Source organism: Camelus ferus, chromosome 21, assembly GCF_009834535.1.
Source record: "Camelus ferus isolate YT-003-E chromosome 21, BCGSAC_Cfer_1.0, whole genome shotgun sequence".
Lineage (NCBI taxonomy): Eukaryota > Metazoa > Chordata > Mammalia > Artiodactyla > Camelidae > Camelus > Camelus ferus.
This window is the reverse complement of record NC_045716.1, coordinates 18,630,830-18,646,356: the sequence shown is the minus strand read 5'-3', so window position 1 is coordinate 18,646,356 and position 15,527 is coordinate 18,630,830. Positions and strand designations below refer to the sequence as shown.

The window sequence follows — 15,527 nt, the reverse complement described above, 5'->3', positions numbered from 1 at the left end:
GTCAAGACAAGCACACGAAACAATTGAAGAAAAATATAAAGCAATATGTAATTAAGTGATTATGTGCTGCTTGATAGTACCCTCCCTGAAGCTCTTATGTGAATGTCAAGACTGAGCCCAAATAACACCTCCTCGGTGAGGCCTTGCCAGAGGTGGCCCCTCCTGCAGTTTCCTCCTCTGGGGTCCCACTGCACTCTCTCTGGGACGCCTCTATTCCAGCACTCGGTGCAGCCTAGCCTGGCTCTTCATTTGCATGTCTGTCTTGCCCAGTGAGTGAGCCCCTTGAAGGCAGAACCCCAGGCTTCTACAGGGCCTGGCACACAAAAAACAGTCCCTAATAAATGTTTGTTAATAGAAGGAACAAATAAATAGAATGGCCTCAGAAGAGAGAGATGAGGGTGGGCTCTGATGGTTTCATAAAGGAAGTGAGCATTTTCTACGCCTTACATGAAGAGTGGGATTTGACTGGGGCAAAGGAGTTGGGGAGGGGACATTTCAAGAGCTGAAAACATCAAAAGCGCTGGCAGAAAGTGTGTACCATGCTGGAGGCACGGAAGAGACCAAAGAGACAGAAGAAGTTCAAGTGGTGGCTGTAGGTTGGGTGGAGAATGGGGCTAGGTTGTAGAGCAGTTAGAAGTAAATCCTGTGAGCTGGGGAGGAAGGGAAAAACTGAATCTGGCAGTGATGAGCAGGATGGATAGAGGGAAAGAAGATGGTGGAGATAGCAGAGGTGGGAGTCCAACCCTTACAATCAGACTGTTACAATAATCGGGGTGGAGCTGGGAGAACATGGACCCGAGTGGTGGTCATGGGAACGCAGAGGAGACGCTGAGTTTTGTACACTGGGGATCCCCTAGACCTGGAGCCCACTGGTGCTCCTGGCAGGACGGTCCACATTCTCTCCAGCACAGGCCCAGGATGGGCTAAGTGTGAAGGAATCAGGAGGTGGGGTGGGGGAACCAAGCAACTGCACTGGCCTATAACTAACTAACAGATGTTGGTTTTCATGAAACAGGTATATAGGTGTTGCTGGGTGACTCAGAGGATCTCTGAGTATGGAAGAATGGGACCTGAGGTGAGAGGAATTTTCATCCTTCACAGACACCTGGAGAATGTGGCAGGAGTGTAGAAAGGAAACCATGTATTCACCCCACCTGTACCCACTTAATAAATGTTTAACACATAGTATGGGCACTGGGCCAATACAGTCATGTTATGGAACGTACTCTCTAGCACAGGTCAGTGGAAGGCCCCAGATTAAATAATGGCTCCCATGTTTGAAGCACGCACCTGTGCCAGTCACTAGACCTAAAGTTTCTGAATCTCAGAAGAACCCTGTGAGACAGGCATCGGTGTCCCCATCTTACTGGTGAGGACACTGAGGCTCAGAGGCATAACCTGCCCAAGAAAGGAGCAGAGCCAGCATGAAGCCTGAGTCCCTGTACCTGCTTGCCTCTGCAAGACTGGACCTTTCACTGACTGCAGGCAAGCCGTTTAGCTTCACTGAGTCTCAAGGATGGGTCAACACAATCAGTTTTGACCTTGCAACACAGAACAAGTGAGATAATAATATGCAAAGGCAAATTATGAGGGTGTGTTGGTCTCAAAGGTACAGTGACAGGGCACACTGGAGGAGAGGGTGGCGAAGGCAAGGAGAAAGGCCGTGAATGCCACAGCAGCAGAACCTCTTTTAGGGACAGAATAGACTCAAGAAAGGAGGGCTCACCTGAGGCTTCCTGAGGGGTCTCTGCCAGGCTGGACCTGGGGGGAAGCCAGGCTACTCCCGGACGTGGCACAGACACTGATGGGGCTCAGCCCTCTCTTCCCAGGCCGGGCTTTGCCGGAGCTGAGGAGAGACCCCTTAGGCTGGAGAGAAAAGCAGATGTTTTCCGACCTCTTCCTTTCCTCTTTCAGTCTGGCTGAGAGTCTGGGGGAGGAAAGTCCCTGGGGTGGAGGGGAAGTGAGAGCTGCCATGCTGGGCCTGGCCAGAGGGGCAGAGCTAGGAGACAGAGCTGAGTGTGGCTTTGCAAGTTGTCTATATTTGCATGCTGAGTTGCTACTGCTCTTTTTCTCCCCAGGAAATAAAATTACATCATGGTGGGGGGGAAGGCAGGAGGGGGTATATTTGGGAAAGGTGAGAGGAACACAAAGAGCCGGCTGGCATCACCCTGGAGAGAGAAGATCTGTGGTTCCAGGGCGGATGAAAGAAGCCCCCTTGTTGTTCCTTGCCCCCGCCCCTTCCTCCACTCCCACCTTTCAAGGTGGATAAATCTGAGCGGTCATTTACTACGGCTCCCCTGAGCCATAAGCAGAAGAAAAGGATTTTTCCAAATACCGAGTCTGGCAGCTAAGAGGATCCAGAGGCCAAAGGCCTTCCAAACCCCTAAGCCCTAACTACTCTTTGCCTCCCAGGGTCCCAGACACTGTGGTCATCAAAAGGGCATAAGAGGAGATGGTGTCCCATTGGGAAGAATTAAATCTGAGAACTGGGTTTCGCTGTTTAGGGAAAGAGGCAGCATCGCTACTCCAGCCCTCCCCCACTTCTGCCCCCATCCCAGGAGTCTTCCAGAACCCCAGCCCCCTGCTGCTTCCCCTCCCCCCTTCCCGCCGCTCCCCGCCCCCCGCCCCTCCCCGGCTCTGACATCACGGGCCAGCCGGGTGGGGTGAGGCGGCGCTGGGCTCGGGCTCGGGCTCCGCGGGCGGAAGAGGCGGCGGCGGCAGCAGAAGCGGCGGCGGCGGCGGCGGCGGCGGGAGCCGAAGAGGAGGCTCCGGACGCTGCTCAGGAACCGGGGACGCCGGAGTGCCCGCTCCCCGAGCGCTCAGCCCCGGAGGCGGTGAGAGGGCCGAGAGGAGACGTGTCGCGGGGAGGGGCAGATTTGGGTCTGGGCTTGGAGGGACGTCGATCCGGGACGCCTGGGGCCAGATGCGGAGTGGGGGGCCTCGGACGGGTCCGCTTTGTGTCAGGCCCCAGGGGCTCCGTCTCTGTCGGCGCCCCGAGCGCCCAGTGTGTGCAGGAGGCGGCGTGCCTCTGGCCGCCCATTCCACGCTGACCGGCAGTTTGAGTCGGACCGGGGCCTGGAGATTAGGATGGAGCCTGCTTCCCGCCCAGCCGGCTCGGCCGGGCCAGCTCCCGCCCCTCCCTCCCCTTCTCTGGCTTCGGACTCGCCTCGGCTGGCGGTCTCCCGGCCCAGCCCTGCCTGTTCCGCGGGGCAGCCGCCCCTGCTCCGAGGGCTCAAACCCGGCCGCTGGCACCACGTGCCCTCACCCAGTCCTCTGTACCTGGGGAAGATGTGGGATTGTTCAAAGCTTGTCCAGAGGGAAGGAATCGGGAGCTGGGGGGTGCAGAGGAGTGAAGCAGCTAACGTAAAACCCCTAATTAATTTCGTATAATCCGTGTCAAAACTGACAGGGACACACACACCTACAAGAGACACGCCAGCACACTTGGTGACACACACCCATGTGACTCTTACACACATCGTCTGCACACAGCAAATCACAATGGCCCTGCACTACGCATCCAACCCCCCACCTCACCCCCACTGCTTTCCAAGTGCAGAAGAACATCAGTCTCACAGGACAGCCGAGTGGGGGCCACTGTCCTTAAGTCCACCCGAATTCTCTGGGCATCTTCTCCCAGCCCTGGACTGCAGATTGTCCCTCTTTAAAACAGTGAGAAATTATGGTAGAAAATCCTGGTCTCACTCCAGGACAGGGAGACAGGATCTTGATGGTGAGTGAGAAATAGGGAGGGTAGGAGCTGCTGGTAGCCTTTCTTGCTGGGTCCAGTTGGGGCTTAGAGTGCTGGGAGTGGCTGACTTCTGGGCATCTGAGTGGCCAAGGGATGGAGGAGGGGGTGGAAGAAAGGGAGAGGGAGAAAAAGAAAGAATGAGTATGAGTCAGCCAAGGATGGAGCCTAAGTCAGAGAGAGAGAATGAGGGGAATGTGTGTGAGGGAGACAGACATGAGAGAGGGACACAGAGGGACAGAGATATAGTCGGAACAGGGAGAGGAAGGAAATGAGAGACAGAGATGGTCAGAAGAGTGGGGAGAGTGCAGGGGAATGAACTACGGAGGCTCAGAAATTAGGGAGGATGAAAGTAGGATGGTGGTGAGACCAGTGGGAGTTAGAGGAAATATGCTGAATATGTATGTTTTGTTTCTCTACATGTCTGGCCTCAGGGCTGTCAGAGTGATTAGCTTTAATTGCTCTCCCCTTTGTGGTTAAACACTCCATTGGGGAAATTGCCAGAGATGCCCTAGGCAGCCCGCTGCCCTGGTTGCCTACTTCCTTACTTTCCTGACACCTGTGCCCATCATGTGTGCACTTAACTGTCATACATGAAGAAGAGGACAGTCTTACCCTGCCATGCCGTCCCCTCACTCTCTTACACAGACCCTTACCCATGAAACAATGGTGGACATCATCAACCTGTATGCAGCCAGCCAATCCATGCCTCTCCCCCACCAAACTTTATCTCTTTACAGCAGGGACACCACTCCTTCCTAATATAGCTAGTATAGGAGCTCTGATTATTCAGATGGGGACACGGAACCCAGGAGAACCCAGGGGTCTATGTATTCTTGGCTGCCACCAGGTGGAATAGGATGAAAGCCCACTGAAAAGGAAGGGAGGAAAAGAGAGACTGAGAGACTAGGGAGAGAGGTAATAGATGAGGAAGAGAGAGAGAGATGGGAGAGAAACAGAAACAGAAATAGAAGTAGGGAGAGAGACAACCAGATGAGTAAAGAGCAGCCCAGGCCCCACTCCCCCTCCTCTGCCCTGCCTGATCCAATGCCAGGTATCTCCTGCTGCTCTTGTCATGGATCCCGTCTTTCTTCTGTTAGACTAAGGGCTAAAAGCTTAGCCCTGTCCCTGTTCCCAGTGGTAACCCATTTTGCTTCTTGGACTGAACATTCTGAGGTCCAGGTGTCCTGCCCCACACCTCATTCCCAGGCTGACTCTGGAGCCTTAGAACCTTATTCTTCCTACTTTACAGGAATAAAAGCATTCACCACCTCACCCCCCTAATCCCCCCCCCCGCCGCCAAAAGCTAAGTAGAAGCTAAGGGAAGAGATCAGTTGAGTATGATATTAAACAAATAATTAGGGATGAACTATAGGACTGCTTGAATCTGGGGCCCAGATAAAATTTAAAGTAGGAGCCCCCCCCTCTCCCTTCCCACCCCTCTGTTTCGCCTTGATTACAACCCTCCCACCCCTAGCTGCAAAGCAACAAGACTGACAGACTTGAATGTCTACAAGCGCCCTCCTGCCCACTGCAGGGATCTCCAGGTCCTTGCAGCTCCCCTCAGCCTTGGGCAGCTACAGCCAATGTGAGGGAGGGAGGGGCAGCAGCTCCTAATTCTCAGGCGTTCTTCTTAAATTTACTGAGGATTTGGAACCAAATGCTTGGGAGAGGGAATAATCATGAACTAATGTCAAGATGCACAGAAATTCTTTCGGCGCTGCCACCTCCTGCACAGGTGGTTATCCCATTCTGCTAGGCTTCTTGACGTGCCCTGAAGGGCTTGCACCTTCTCCCAGTGCCCGTGGAGCACCCACCTGTCTTGCTCCCAACTGCTACCCTAAGAAGGTTAGAATATAATGATCCTTACCCTCCTGCCCCTCTTCCCCAGCATCCTCCATTGGTTTGACTTTTGTCAGGGCCCCACCTGGGGCCAGCTTGGAAGGAGAGGAAGGAAGGAAGGAAGGTGTGAGGAAGCCGTGAGCAGAGCACAGAATGATCTGGGACGGAAGGGGACTGACTTCCTGGCAGCCTCGGCTCCGGTTCCCGCCCTGGTATCCTGTCCCAAGAATGGCCTCCGCCCAGGCTGCCTGGTGTTCCCTGGGCAGCCCCTGCCCTGTTCCAGAGATCAGGAGGACTCTTCAGAGCTACAAGGGAGGGAAGCTTCTTCTTAGGCTCTATGGAATTCTGAATCTTGGGTGAGGAAAGTAACATGGAGGGTGAAGGGGCCAGGCTCCTGCCAAGCCCCACCATAGCCAGACTACCTGGGGACAATGGTTGACCAGTGAGGCCTGAGAGCCAAGTGAGGAGGTTCTGCCTCCTCACACTCCACAACTCCACCCCAAACTCCCTTGACCTTACCCCTGCTGCCACACCCAGGCCTGGGCAAATGGGATCTCTCCAGGGAGGGAGACAACCAAGCTGCCTCTCCCTGTTCCCTCAAGGGGCCTTTCCCCTATCCTTTCTGTCTCTTCTTACTCACCACTTCCCACATCCCTTCCATCCAGTGGTGTCATTGTCCTGATGATGGGGGGGGGGCACCCAGAACTCAGGCTGCCATGGTAACCACCGAGCTGAGGCTGCAGCCTTCGTGGACTCGGTGTGCTCCCTGTCCCCCTCCCCCTAGGATTCCTCATTTGCAGCCCGAGTCTCTTTCCCTCTCCCAACACCAGCTCTCTTCCTCCATTCTGTAGGCTCCCCTTCCTCTTTTCTCTGGATGTGAGCTGTGGTTATTTACCTTCTTACACATACTCTCAGCTGGTCAGACACATTAGAAACAGACCACATACACTCAGAGCCACACATCCAGTGCTGGCACATACATATCCATTACCAGAACTACCAAACACACCCACAGATACCACCCACTGCCTCCTCCCCATACCTGTGCCCACACCCAGGGATCAGCACCCACACAGAGGACCCTGGCACACACTTTCCTCCTCTGCTGCTTCAACATTCCCACCCCCATTTCTCTTAGGGGCCTCCTTGTATCTGTTTCACTCTCTCTGAAACCCTCCTATCCACCACTCCCAGCCCTTGTGGGTGGGTGTCTAATACACATTAATCCCTTCCCTCCCACCTCCCCTGTAAGTCTGTGTTTTAGATTTGATCTAACACGTGTGTGTGCGTGCGCGCACGCACACACACACTCACTCTCTCTCTCCTCCCACAGGGTCTCTCTATTTACAAACTCTTCTTGCATGTGAAAGCAGGGCAGTATGACCCTAAATCCTGTCCCATTTTCCAGCTGAGGGCTTGGTCCCATCCTGGGGGCACAGTCTTCTTGAGGGCATCTTGCCTCCTAACCATGCTGCCCTTTCTTTTTCAGCTCTCCTCACAACCCCACTCCATTATTATCTCCATCTATGGACCCCCTCCCCTTCATTCCCCCTTGTCCACATCCCCCCTTTTCAGTCCTCGGATTATCAGTGGAGAGGGGTGGGGGCTGGGCTCCAAAGCCTGCTGCTGTGACCTAGATTTCAAGGCAGAGACGGTTCCTGGTGCTGACAGTCAGAGAGCATTGTTCCTGGCCCAGCCTGGCAGGGCCACCGCTGGGCCCTTCTGTCTGGTTGCACCTGGGTGAGCAAGTGAGCATGCCTGTAAGTGCCTGTTCCTTGTAGGGGTCCTGCTGGTCCTGCTGGTCCTGCTGCCTGGCTCACTGTATGTTTGTTTCACAGTGCCTGCCACCAAAGGAGGCTTGTTTATTCTGGTCCAAGTAGGGGGCTGGGAATGAGGCCTTCTGGGTCCATGCCTTTCTATGTAGTGGCCGTGCCTCTCTGCCTCAGTTTCCCTGCATATAAGCCAGAAATAAGGAAAATGGAGCGTGTCAACTAGCCCCCTTCTACCTGCCACATTTCCAGCCCATTGTTGGGGTGAATGGTGGGCAGTCTCAGTCAAGTACAAGGTCATCTAGTTCCTTACCCCACCCCTTGGTCTAGCCACATGTTTATGACATAATTTACTTTTCAAAATGCTTCACTTTTCTAATTATAAAAGAAATACATACTCATTGTGGGGGAAAAAATCCCCTTTTTGAAACTCAACTAGAGTTTCACATTTTATCAAATCCACAAAGTTCATCCTAAGCTCTGACCTTCCTTCTTTCTGTCTTAGCCACAGTCCCCATCTTAGTGGAAGGAGGCCTTGAATGTTCTCTACCTTTTCACCTAAAGCTCTTCATGAAAGAGGGATAGGGTGAAGGCCTAGATGAGACCTAGCCTTCCCGTCCCTCTCTGGGAGGTCACGCTGAAGGTAGTGCCAGCCAAATGTTGATGGAAGCAGGAGTGGCAGCCCCCTTCCTGCCAGACTCTCCCAAAGCTGCATCTGAACCCCTTCCCCCTGCCACCCAGCCAGCCTGGGAACTGGGCAGGGGGCCAGGGCCAGCCGCTTGGTATTCTTGGGCGCGGGGGCTGTAGGCATAACACAAAGGCTAGGAGAGAGGGCTGTGTGGAGGCCCGGCAGCAATCAAGGGAGAAAATGGGCTCCACAAAGGTAGGGGGTAGCCCATCGCGTCCCCCTCCCCGCCCCCATCCCCTGAAACGTAATGACTGAATACAGGGCTGAGCATGGAGGGTCCAGGGAACCATTAGACCAGGCAACTAGGCATCCATCCAAAATGAGTCATTAGTAGGGTGGTGGGGAGTTGGAAGTGAAGGACCCCCTTTGCTTCTGGGAAAGAATGGAAGCTAGAACACGTGAGCTCCAATCAACCTCCTCCAGCCCCTTCTTTTTAGCTTCTCACTGCCACAGGAAGCCTCTCCCTGGTGGTGGTTGTTTTGGAGTGGATTTTTTTTTTTTGGATAGGGGGAGGGGTTGCAAGTGGGTGGGGCGATTCTGGGGGAGGGGCTTGGAGACTGCTGGCAAGAAAGTCGGGAGCAGGTTGCCATGGTAACCGCCTCCTCAGTCGGGGAACTGTTGCCAGGGTTACTGTTAAGAGAGGGAAAAGGAAGAAAAAAGATGGGAGTGGGGGAAGGAGGTGTGACTTCACTCTAGGCTCCAGCCTGGCCCCTGGCTTCCGAATTTCTTCCTATCTACTTACTCCTGCCTCCCTCAGGTCTCCATTTCTCCCTCCAGCCCTGGCCTCCCCACCTCCGTGTTCCAGGCATATGCCTGGTAGGATGGAGGAGGTGTAGGTAGTGCTAGTGAGTAAACCACACCCTGCAGCTCAAGCTCAGCCTCCTCTCCCTTTGTTCTCCCCAACCGCAGTCATGGCCGAGTACGGGACCCTCCTCCAGGACCTGACCAACAACATCACCCTTGAAGATCTGGAACAGCTCAAGTCAGCCTGCAAGGAGGACATCCCCAGTGAGAAGAGTGAGGAGATCACTACTGGCAGTGCCTGGTTTAGCTTCCTGGAGAGCCACAACAAGCTGGACAAAGGTGGGAGAGGGGCACACAGGCAACCTGCCATCAGCCTTTCAGGCTCAGTTCATTCAGCATACAGACCTGAGCTGAGAGCTCCTATACACACAAAGTGCACTCCTCTCTGACAAGGCAGGGCAAGAGGGACACTCTAACAGAGCAGAGGGGCTCTAGGGCAGTGGTCTTTGCATTCTTTATGGTGCCCCTGTCAGTAAAAATGTTGTTCAGTAAAAAATGTTATTCAGATCCTGCTGTGCTATTATTACATATATAATAGAACATTAAAATAGAAGTTAAAAGTGATAAAACCACAAGTTCTAACATTTCCTTATCCACTTTTAGAGACTGCTGCTGTGGAAAGGGCACTAGTTCTTCCAACTAGTGTTTTAAGATGGCCCTGAAGGGCAAGTGGGATTTCAAAGGCAGGATCCAAAGGAGGACATACTAGGCAAAGGACCATAGTTGCAGAGGGAGGAGAACAGTGTTTGGAAAAGCAAGATGTCCTGCTTCGCTGCTTGGCTGGGGCAATAGGGTTTGTTGAGAAGTGACTGGAAAAGTAGGTTAAGGCTGTGCAGTGGAGGGCCTTGAGTGATTGGCGTTTGATAGGTGAGGTGAGTGACCTGAGGGTCCTTCAGAGATACTAACCTGTAGCATGGATAGCAGGGAGGGAGGCTCAAAGAAGACATGTTACAGACTACTGCAATAGTCAGAGGGGAGGAGCCAGGCAAGAAGGCATCTGCAGTCTCCTAGAACTGGAGATCATCCTTCTGGTCATCTCTATGCCTTCTCTCATTCAGAATTACCCTTCTCACTAGGCCCAGAATCTCTCCTGGGTTGTCTAGGTTCCACCCTTCCAGTCCCACATGTGCTGTTGGGAAATTCTGATGCTGTACTTGCAGGAAAAGCGGAAGAGGGACAAGGTGGATGGATGTTGGGTATTTGGAAGGCCACTTTATTTTTCTGTTCTCCCCTCCCTTTGGAACTTGGTGTTTAACCTAAATCCCTCTTTCTAAATCCATCATCTATAAATGATCTGCCCTTCCTGGAAACAGTTTTCTGTACTGTTTTTGGTGCTTTAGCTTTCTTTTCCTGGCTTAGTAGCCCTTCTTCCAGTGTTGCCTCCTCCAATAACCAATGTGAGCAATTCAGCCTTGATTCCAGAAGCCTAGTCTGGTAGTGTAGGGGAAGCTAATCTCTACAGCCTAGATCTGACCCTCAGTCTCCTGCCTTCCCCCAGACAACCTCTCTTATATCGAGCACATCTTTGAGATCTCCCGCCGTCCAGACCTACTCACTATGGTGGTTGACTATAGGACCCGTGTTCTGAAGATCTCTGAGGAAGATGAGCTGGACACCAAGCTAACCCGTATCCCCAGTGCCAAGAAGTACAAAGGTAAGAGGCCATGCCTTTAACGTGCACCTCTGCCCCCTCCCGTGGATCGTCCTTGGAGTACGTGAATTTTGGGAGAACAGAGGCTGATGCTCATTAGGCCTGCCTGGTGTCTCCCATGACTTCTGTCCCTGGACACATCCCTTTTTACACCTAGACATTATCCGGCAGCCCTCTGAGGAAGAGATCATCAAATTGGCTCCTCCACCGAAGAAAGCCTGAGCAGAGGGAGGAAGAAGAGGAAGGTTGAACCTTCATCGGACCACTCCCTTCCCCCATCCTCCAGGGGAGGGGGCAAGGGCATCCCCCCCACCACAAATCTACCCACTTACTAACCTGGTCCTAACCCCCTTACTGTGCGCGTGTGTGTGCGTGTGCGCACGCTCTGGCTGTCTGTCTATATGTCTAGCTCATCTAGTTCCTCCTCCTTGTGAGGGGCTGGGGGTCAGGGGCTGGGGGTGGGGAGCTTAGTTTCCCCACTCTAGGGGGAGTTGGGGGCTATTTCTATGCAAGTAGAAATGGGCACATTCCTCCTACTCCCCTTTCCTCCACTTTTCCCCCACATCACTGAAGTGTGGGAGCAGAAAGGACCTGTATTTTCCTACATTGAGCAGGCGAGGTAGGGGTGAGGCATGGGAGAGGTGAATGAATCTAATGAAAAGCAGTGGGAGGGAAGATGTAGAAGCTACCCAACCCCCACCTAGAAGGGGCAAAGAAAAGCCAGAGTTCATGTTTGTACCGCAACGCTGGACTGGCTGAGGAGTCCAGTTTCCAGCTGTTCCTCAGGTTGGAGGGCCTGGGCACCAGCAGGTCCCTTTTTGCTCCCCTCTCATGGGCCTAGAATGGGTATGAGCCAGGGGTCTAAACAGAGGGGATCACTGGATCCTTTCCTGGCCCCAAAGTTCACACCCCATAGAGCACCCAGCATTAGATACCCACCACCCACCTCTGCTCTGGAGAGACTGTGCTGGGAACATGCCCCACTGAGCCTGAGTGGGGATGAGGGCAGAAAGAGGAGTGCCCTTTTCCACTCCTTGATTCCTACTCAGACTGTTGCACATACTGACCTAGGGAGTTCCCTGAACCTATGGAGGTTGAGGAATTGAGATCCTTAGGTTTTAACTCCAATCTTGTTCCCACCTACAGAGTCCCAACATGGTTACCAGGCAACCTTCCTTATCGCCATGGTCTAGAATCCCCTCCCCAAAGCCAGAAAGAAGGGAAGAAGTTAACTACAGTGTTTTCCTTTGCACTGATCCCACTTCAATTCAGGAGGGGACCTGGTAACCTCTCCCCCTCAGTATCTTGGCATCTTGGGCTTGTGAACGCCTCCTAGCCAAATCATTAGAGTACAGCAACCCCAGCCTCCTGCCTGTCCCAAGATACCCCTCCCCACCCTGACCGTGCTAACTGTGTGTACATATATATTCTACATATATGTATATTAAACCCGCACTGCCATGTCTGCCCTTTTTTGTGCTGTCTAGCATTAACTTATTGTCTAGGCCAGGGCGGGGGTGGGAGGGGAATGCCACAGTGAAGGGAGTGGCAGAGTCAAATTGCTACATAGTCAAAACAGAAAAGAAAACTTTTTTTTTTTTAAACTTCAAATTCACTTGCAATCTCAAGAGACTAGAGAAAGTTTTAAGTTAGGAGCTTTTAGCATGTGGGAGCAAGGTTTTAGTGGAGGGGGAGGGTTGGCTGTTAGAAAAGGGAAGCAGCCAGGCTGGTTGGAGAGCACGCTCTAATCCTAGCCCAGCCCAGCCTGCCTGTGCCCCCTTGGCCACTGCTGCAGACACCTGCCTTAACATATACACCTCGAATACTCCACAGTTTTGCCTTAAAGGACCTTCCTGAGTTCCCCCAGCCCTGTCTGGCTTCTCCCTCAAGAAGAGAGATACTTACAGAATTAAGAGGGGGAATGAACATGAACTGTCCTTCCATGCCAGGATATGTTATGTGAGAGTGAGTCTGAGAGAGAGACAAGAGAGATGGAGAGAGGGAGAGAGAGAGAGAGAGAGAATATAAAGAGCCTTCCTTTGAAGAGAGGAGAGGATGAGATGGGAGAAGGGAGATAGGGTCATTTTCAGCAGAGTCAAGTAATGATTCTCTGTAAGGCAAAATAATTTAAAAAGACTAACCTGCCCTCCCACCCCACGTACTGCTGTGAGATTGCCCCTATCCTGTGCTCCTCTGTCTGCAGTGTGCACGGCCTTGTTCTAACCCTGGAATAAAGGTGACTGATTGTACTGTACTTAACTGATTCTAGAATTTCTGTGAAATGGCCAGGATTTTAGAGCCTTTGGATGGCTGGGAAGGGAGGGAGAGCAATATTTACCCCCCAAATCCTTAACTGCAGCGTGGAACAGAGGTCGGGAAAATACCCCTAATAGTATCTTTTCCCTTCCCCATCTTCTAGGTATTACTGAATTATGGGGCCTATTCCACTTACACAGTCTCCAACTGGAGCCCAACCACTGGAAACATGCATATCCCACCCTGGACTTCCTAAAATTGTAGTAAATGCAGGGCTAGGCACCTGTATTGGAAGGGGCAAAAAATAGCCCATCACGAATGAACGGCCCACATATCACACACAGAGCAGCAATCAGAAAAAAAAAAAAAGCTTTACTGAGAGAAAACACACAACAAATTCCAGAGTGCATGGTTTTCAGCCCACTCCACCACCCCACCAGCAATAAGAACACAGACCACTCAGTCACCACACATTCCCTACCTCACGGAGGAAGTGCAACAGCTAACATCTGGTCTGAGCTGCTAGGAAAAGGGGCAGGAGGAAGGAGTGTCTGGGAATTCCATCCTTTCACTCTTCCCTTCCTTCCTGGCCTGTTCTAGTAGAATGTGACTGTCCCAGGATGCAGAATTCCTGGTTGGGGACAAAGAAATAGCAGCAAAAGCATTTAAGGGCAAGAATTCAACTGGGACTTTGATATTCAGTGACCAGTGATAAGACAGGTGTCTGAGCCCCAGCCACCTTAATCAATCCTTAGATTAATGACTTGTCCTTCAATCCCAAGATATCAAAAGGTGGACAAGGTAAAAAAAAAAATCAAACCCAGGAGGTTCTTCCCTATACTTTTCCATTAGGAAGGGAGCTGGTGTGGAGTTGGATGGCTTAAAGAATCAAGCAGCTAAAGGTAAGACTGAGTGTGTCTTCTGTCACACACAGTGCTAGGAGAGACCGTCTGCAGTGGCAGAACCCTTCCTGAAGTCATAGTTCAGTCAAGTTTTAAAGATGGGCCAGTCTCTGGTTAGAAAAGCCATCCTGGGAACCCCGACAAGTATTACGGAGAGGTAGGAGATCTGAGGCAAAGAGCTGAAAGGGGTTTCCCAACCCTGAAACCATGGTAGGAAAAGCAGGGAAGGGCAGAATTCAGGATCCTTCCATTCTTAAGCCACCTAAAATCTAAGGGGTAAGCCCCAATCTCCAATGGCCAAACACAGAAGGAAGGCTGATCCCAAGTGACATCTCCACATCATTACTCTCTCTCACTCTCTCCTGTAAGTCAAGTCCCTTTATTGCAGTCATAGAGAATATATAGGTATTTAAACTTTGACAATAATTTTAATGTGATACATCCAATTTTGACTTGCTTTTTAATATATTTATAGATATAAAATTAGGCCTCTAACAGTGATAGGGACAAGGAGATTGCTGCCACCAAACAACTTAAAAAACAAAACAAAACAGAAGAGGTAACATCTTTCCTATTCTTCTACTTCTGCCTCTCCTCCCACCACCCTCCAACCTCCCTCACCAGACCTACGAGGGGGTGATGGGATGAAGAGAGTGAAGGGTACATAATCAAGTGCAGAACACTGTGATAAGCACAGAGAATGAATGGAGTGGAAAGGGAAGTGAAGAGTGTGGGATAGTTAGGGGCTCTAAGGACTTCCCAGAAAAACAGGATCCTGGGATGAGGTTGCTCAGGGGAAAAGAAAAAACAATGCAACTGTCATAGACTTTTAAAAAATAAAGAAAATAAAGTCAAAAACCTAAACCAAAGAGAGAGTGGCACTTCTACCACCCCCAGTCTGGCCCCTTGGTACTGAACAGTCAGTTATCCCCCCACCCCCCACCCAAGAAACAAGAGAGATTAAAGAAAAGGAAACCCCATTGCCTACACCAAACCAGTTAACAAAATAGGCTCCCCCCTCCCAAAAAAAAGGCTTTGGGGAGAGGCCATTTCTGCTGAGTCCTATGCACCTCTCCATGGAACCCCACTCCAGGGCTCGACTCCCACTCCTAGGTACTCTCTGTAGGTTCACTCCCTTCTGGCTTGTCCTCCTGGGATGTCTTTTTTTTTTTTTTTTTTTTTTTTAATATCTAAAGCAAAAAAGTCCAAAGTGCGTTTCTGCTGAATATAAGGACCTGGGACAGGAAAAGGGCTGCCCAGGCAGGATCAGGTTGGCAGCCCCAGCCTGCCCTTCCTGGGTACGAGGCCTCATGATGGCATGCACTGCACCCGGTCAGGGCCCTCCTCGTCCGATGTGTCTGAGGAGCTGGGAGACTCATCCGAGTCTGCATCTGTGGCCCCAACCCCAGGTTCTCGCCAGCGCTGTAGGATGGGAAAGGTTTATTAGTAACTTCCCTGGAATAAGGACAAGCCTGTTAGGTCTTAGTTATAATTCAGATGCTCCAGGCCAGGGGTCAGCAGAATTTTTCTTAAAGGGCCAGATGGTAAATATTTAAAAAATTTTAGACTCACGGGCTATATCTTGGCTGCAACTACTGCAGTGTGCTGTTGTGCTGTGAAAACAGCCACAGACAATTATAAATGAATGAGTGTGGCTATATTTCAATAAAACGTTATTTACAAAAAGCAGGCAGCATGCCAAAACTGCCATAGTTTGCTAACCCCTGCCCTAGGCCTCTTCTGGCACAAGATAAAAAACAGAAGGCACCCTGAGTCGTTTCTTCTCACCATCCCAACCCTCATGCCTTTGCCTTTATGAAGACAGCCCTGTGCATGCAGGGTGATGGGAGAATAAAAAGCAGATACC

At 51.7% G+C, this 15,527-nt stretch overlaps 2 protein-coding genes across 13 annotated transcripts in view; one reads left to right on the top strand and one right to left on the bottom strand.

Annotated features, from left to right (window-relative positions):
* Positions 1–2,669: 2,669 nt before the first annotated feature.
* PEA15 (proliferation and apoptosis adaptor protein 15) lies at positions 2,670–12,756 on the top strand. The gene is made up of 4 exons (XM_032463923.1): positions 2,670–2,834; positions 8,957–9,130; positions 10,350–10,505; positions 10,660–12,756. The coding sequence occupies exons 2-4, from the start codon at positions 8,959–8,961 to the stop codon at positions 10,722–10,724; spliced, it is 393 nt and encodes a 130-aa protein (XP_032319814.1). The 5' UTR covers positions 2,670–2,834; positions 8,957–8,958; the 3' UTR covers positions 10,725–12,756.
* The window catches only part of DCAF8 (DDB1 and CUL4 associated factor 8), a 43,126-nt gene continuing 39,690 nt past the window's right edge, over positions 12,092–15,527 (bottom strand). For 8 of the 12 annotated variants that reach the window (XM_032463919.1, XM_032463922.1, XM_014562132.2 and 5 more), the window contains one exon: positions 13,115–15,082. In XM_032463919.1, the coding sequence (XP_032319810.1) occupies positions 14,969–15,082 (114 nt within the window). In that variant the 3' untranslated portion in view covers positions 13,115–14,968. Of the gene's footprint in view, positions 15,083–15,527 lie in introns of all 12 variants that reach the window. The other 4 variants (XM_032463914.1, XM_014562119.2, XM_032463915.1 and 1 more) reach the window with 1 other exon arrangement.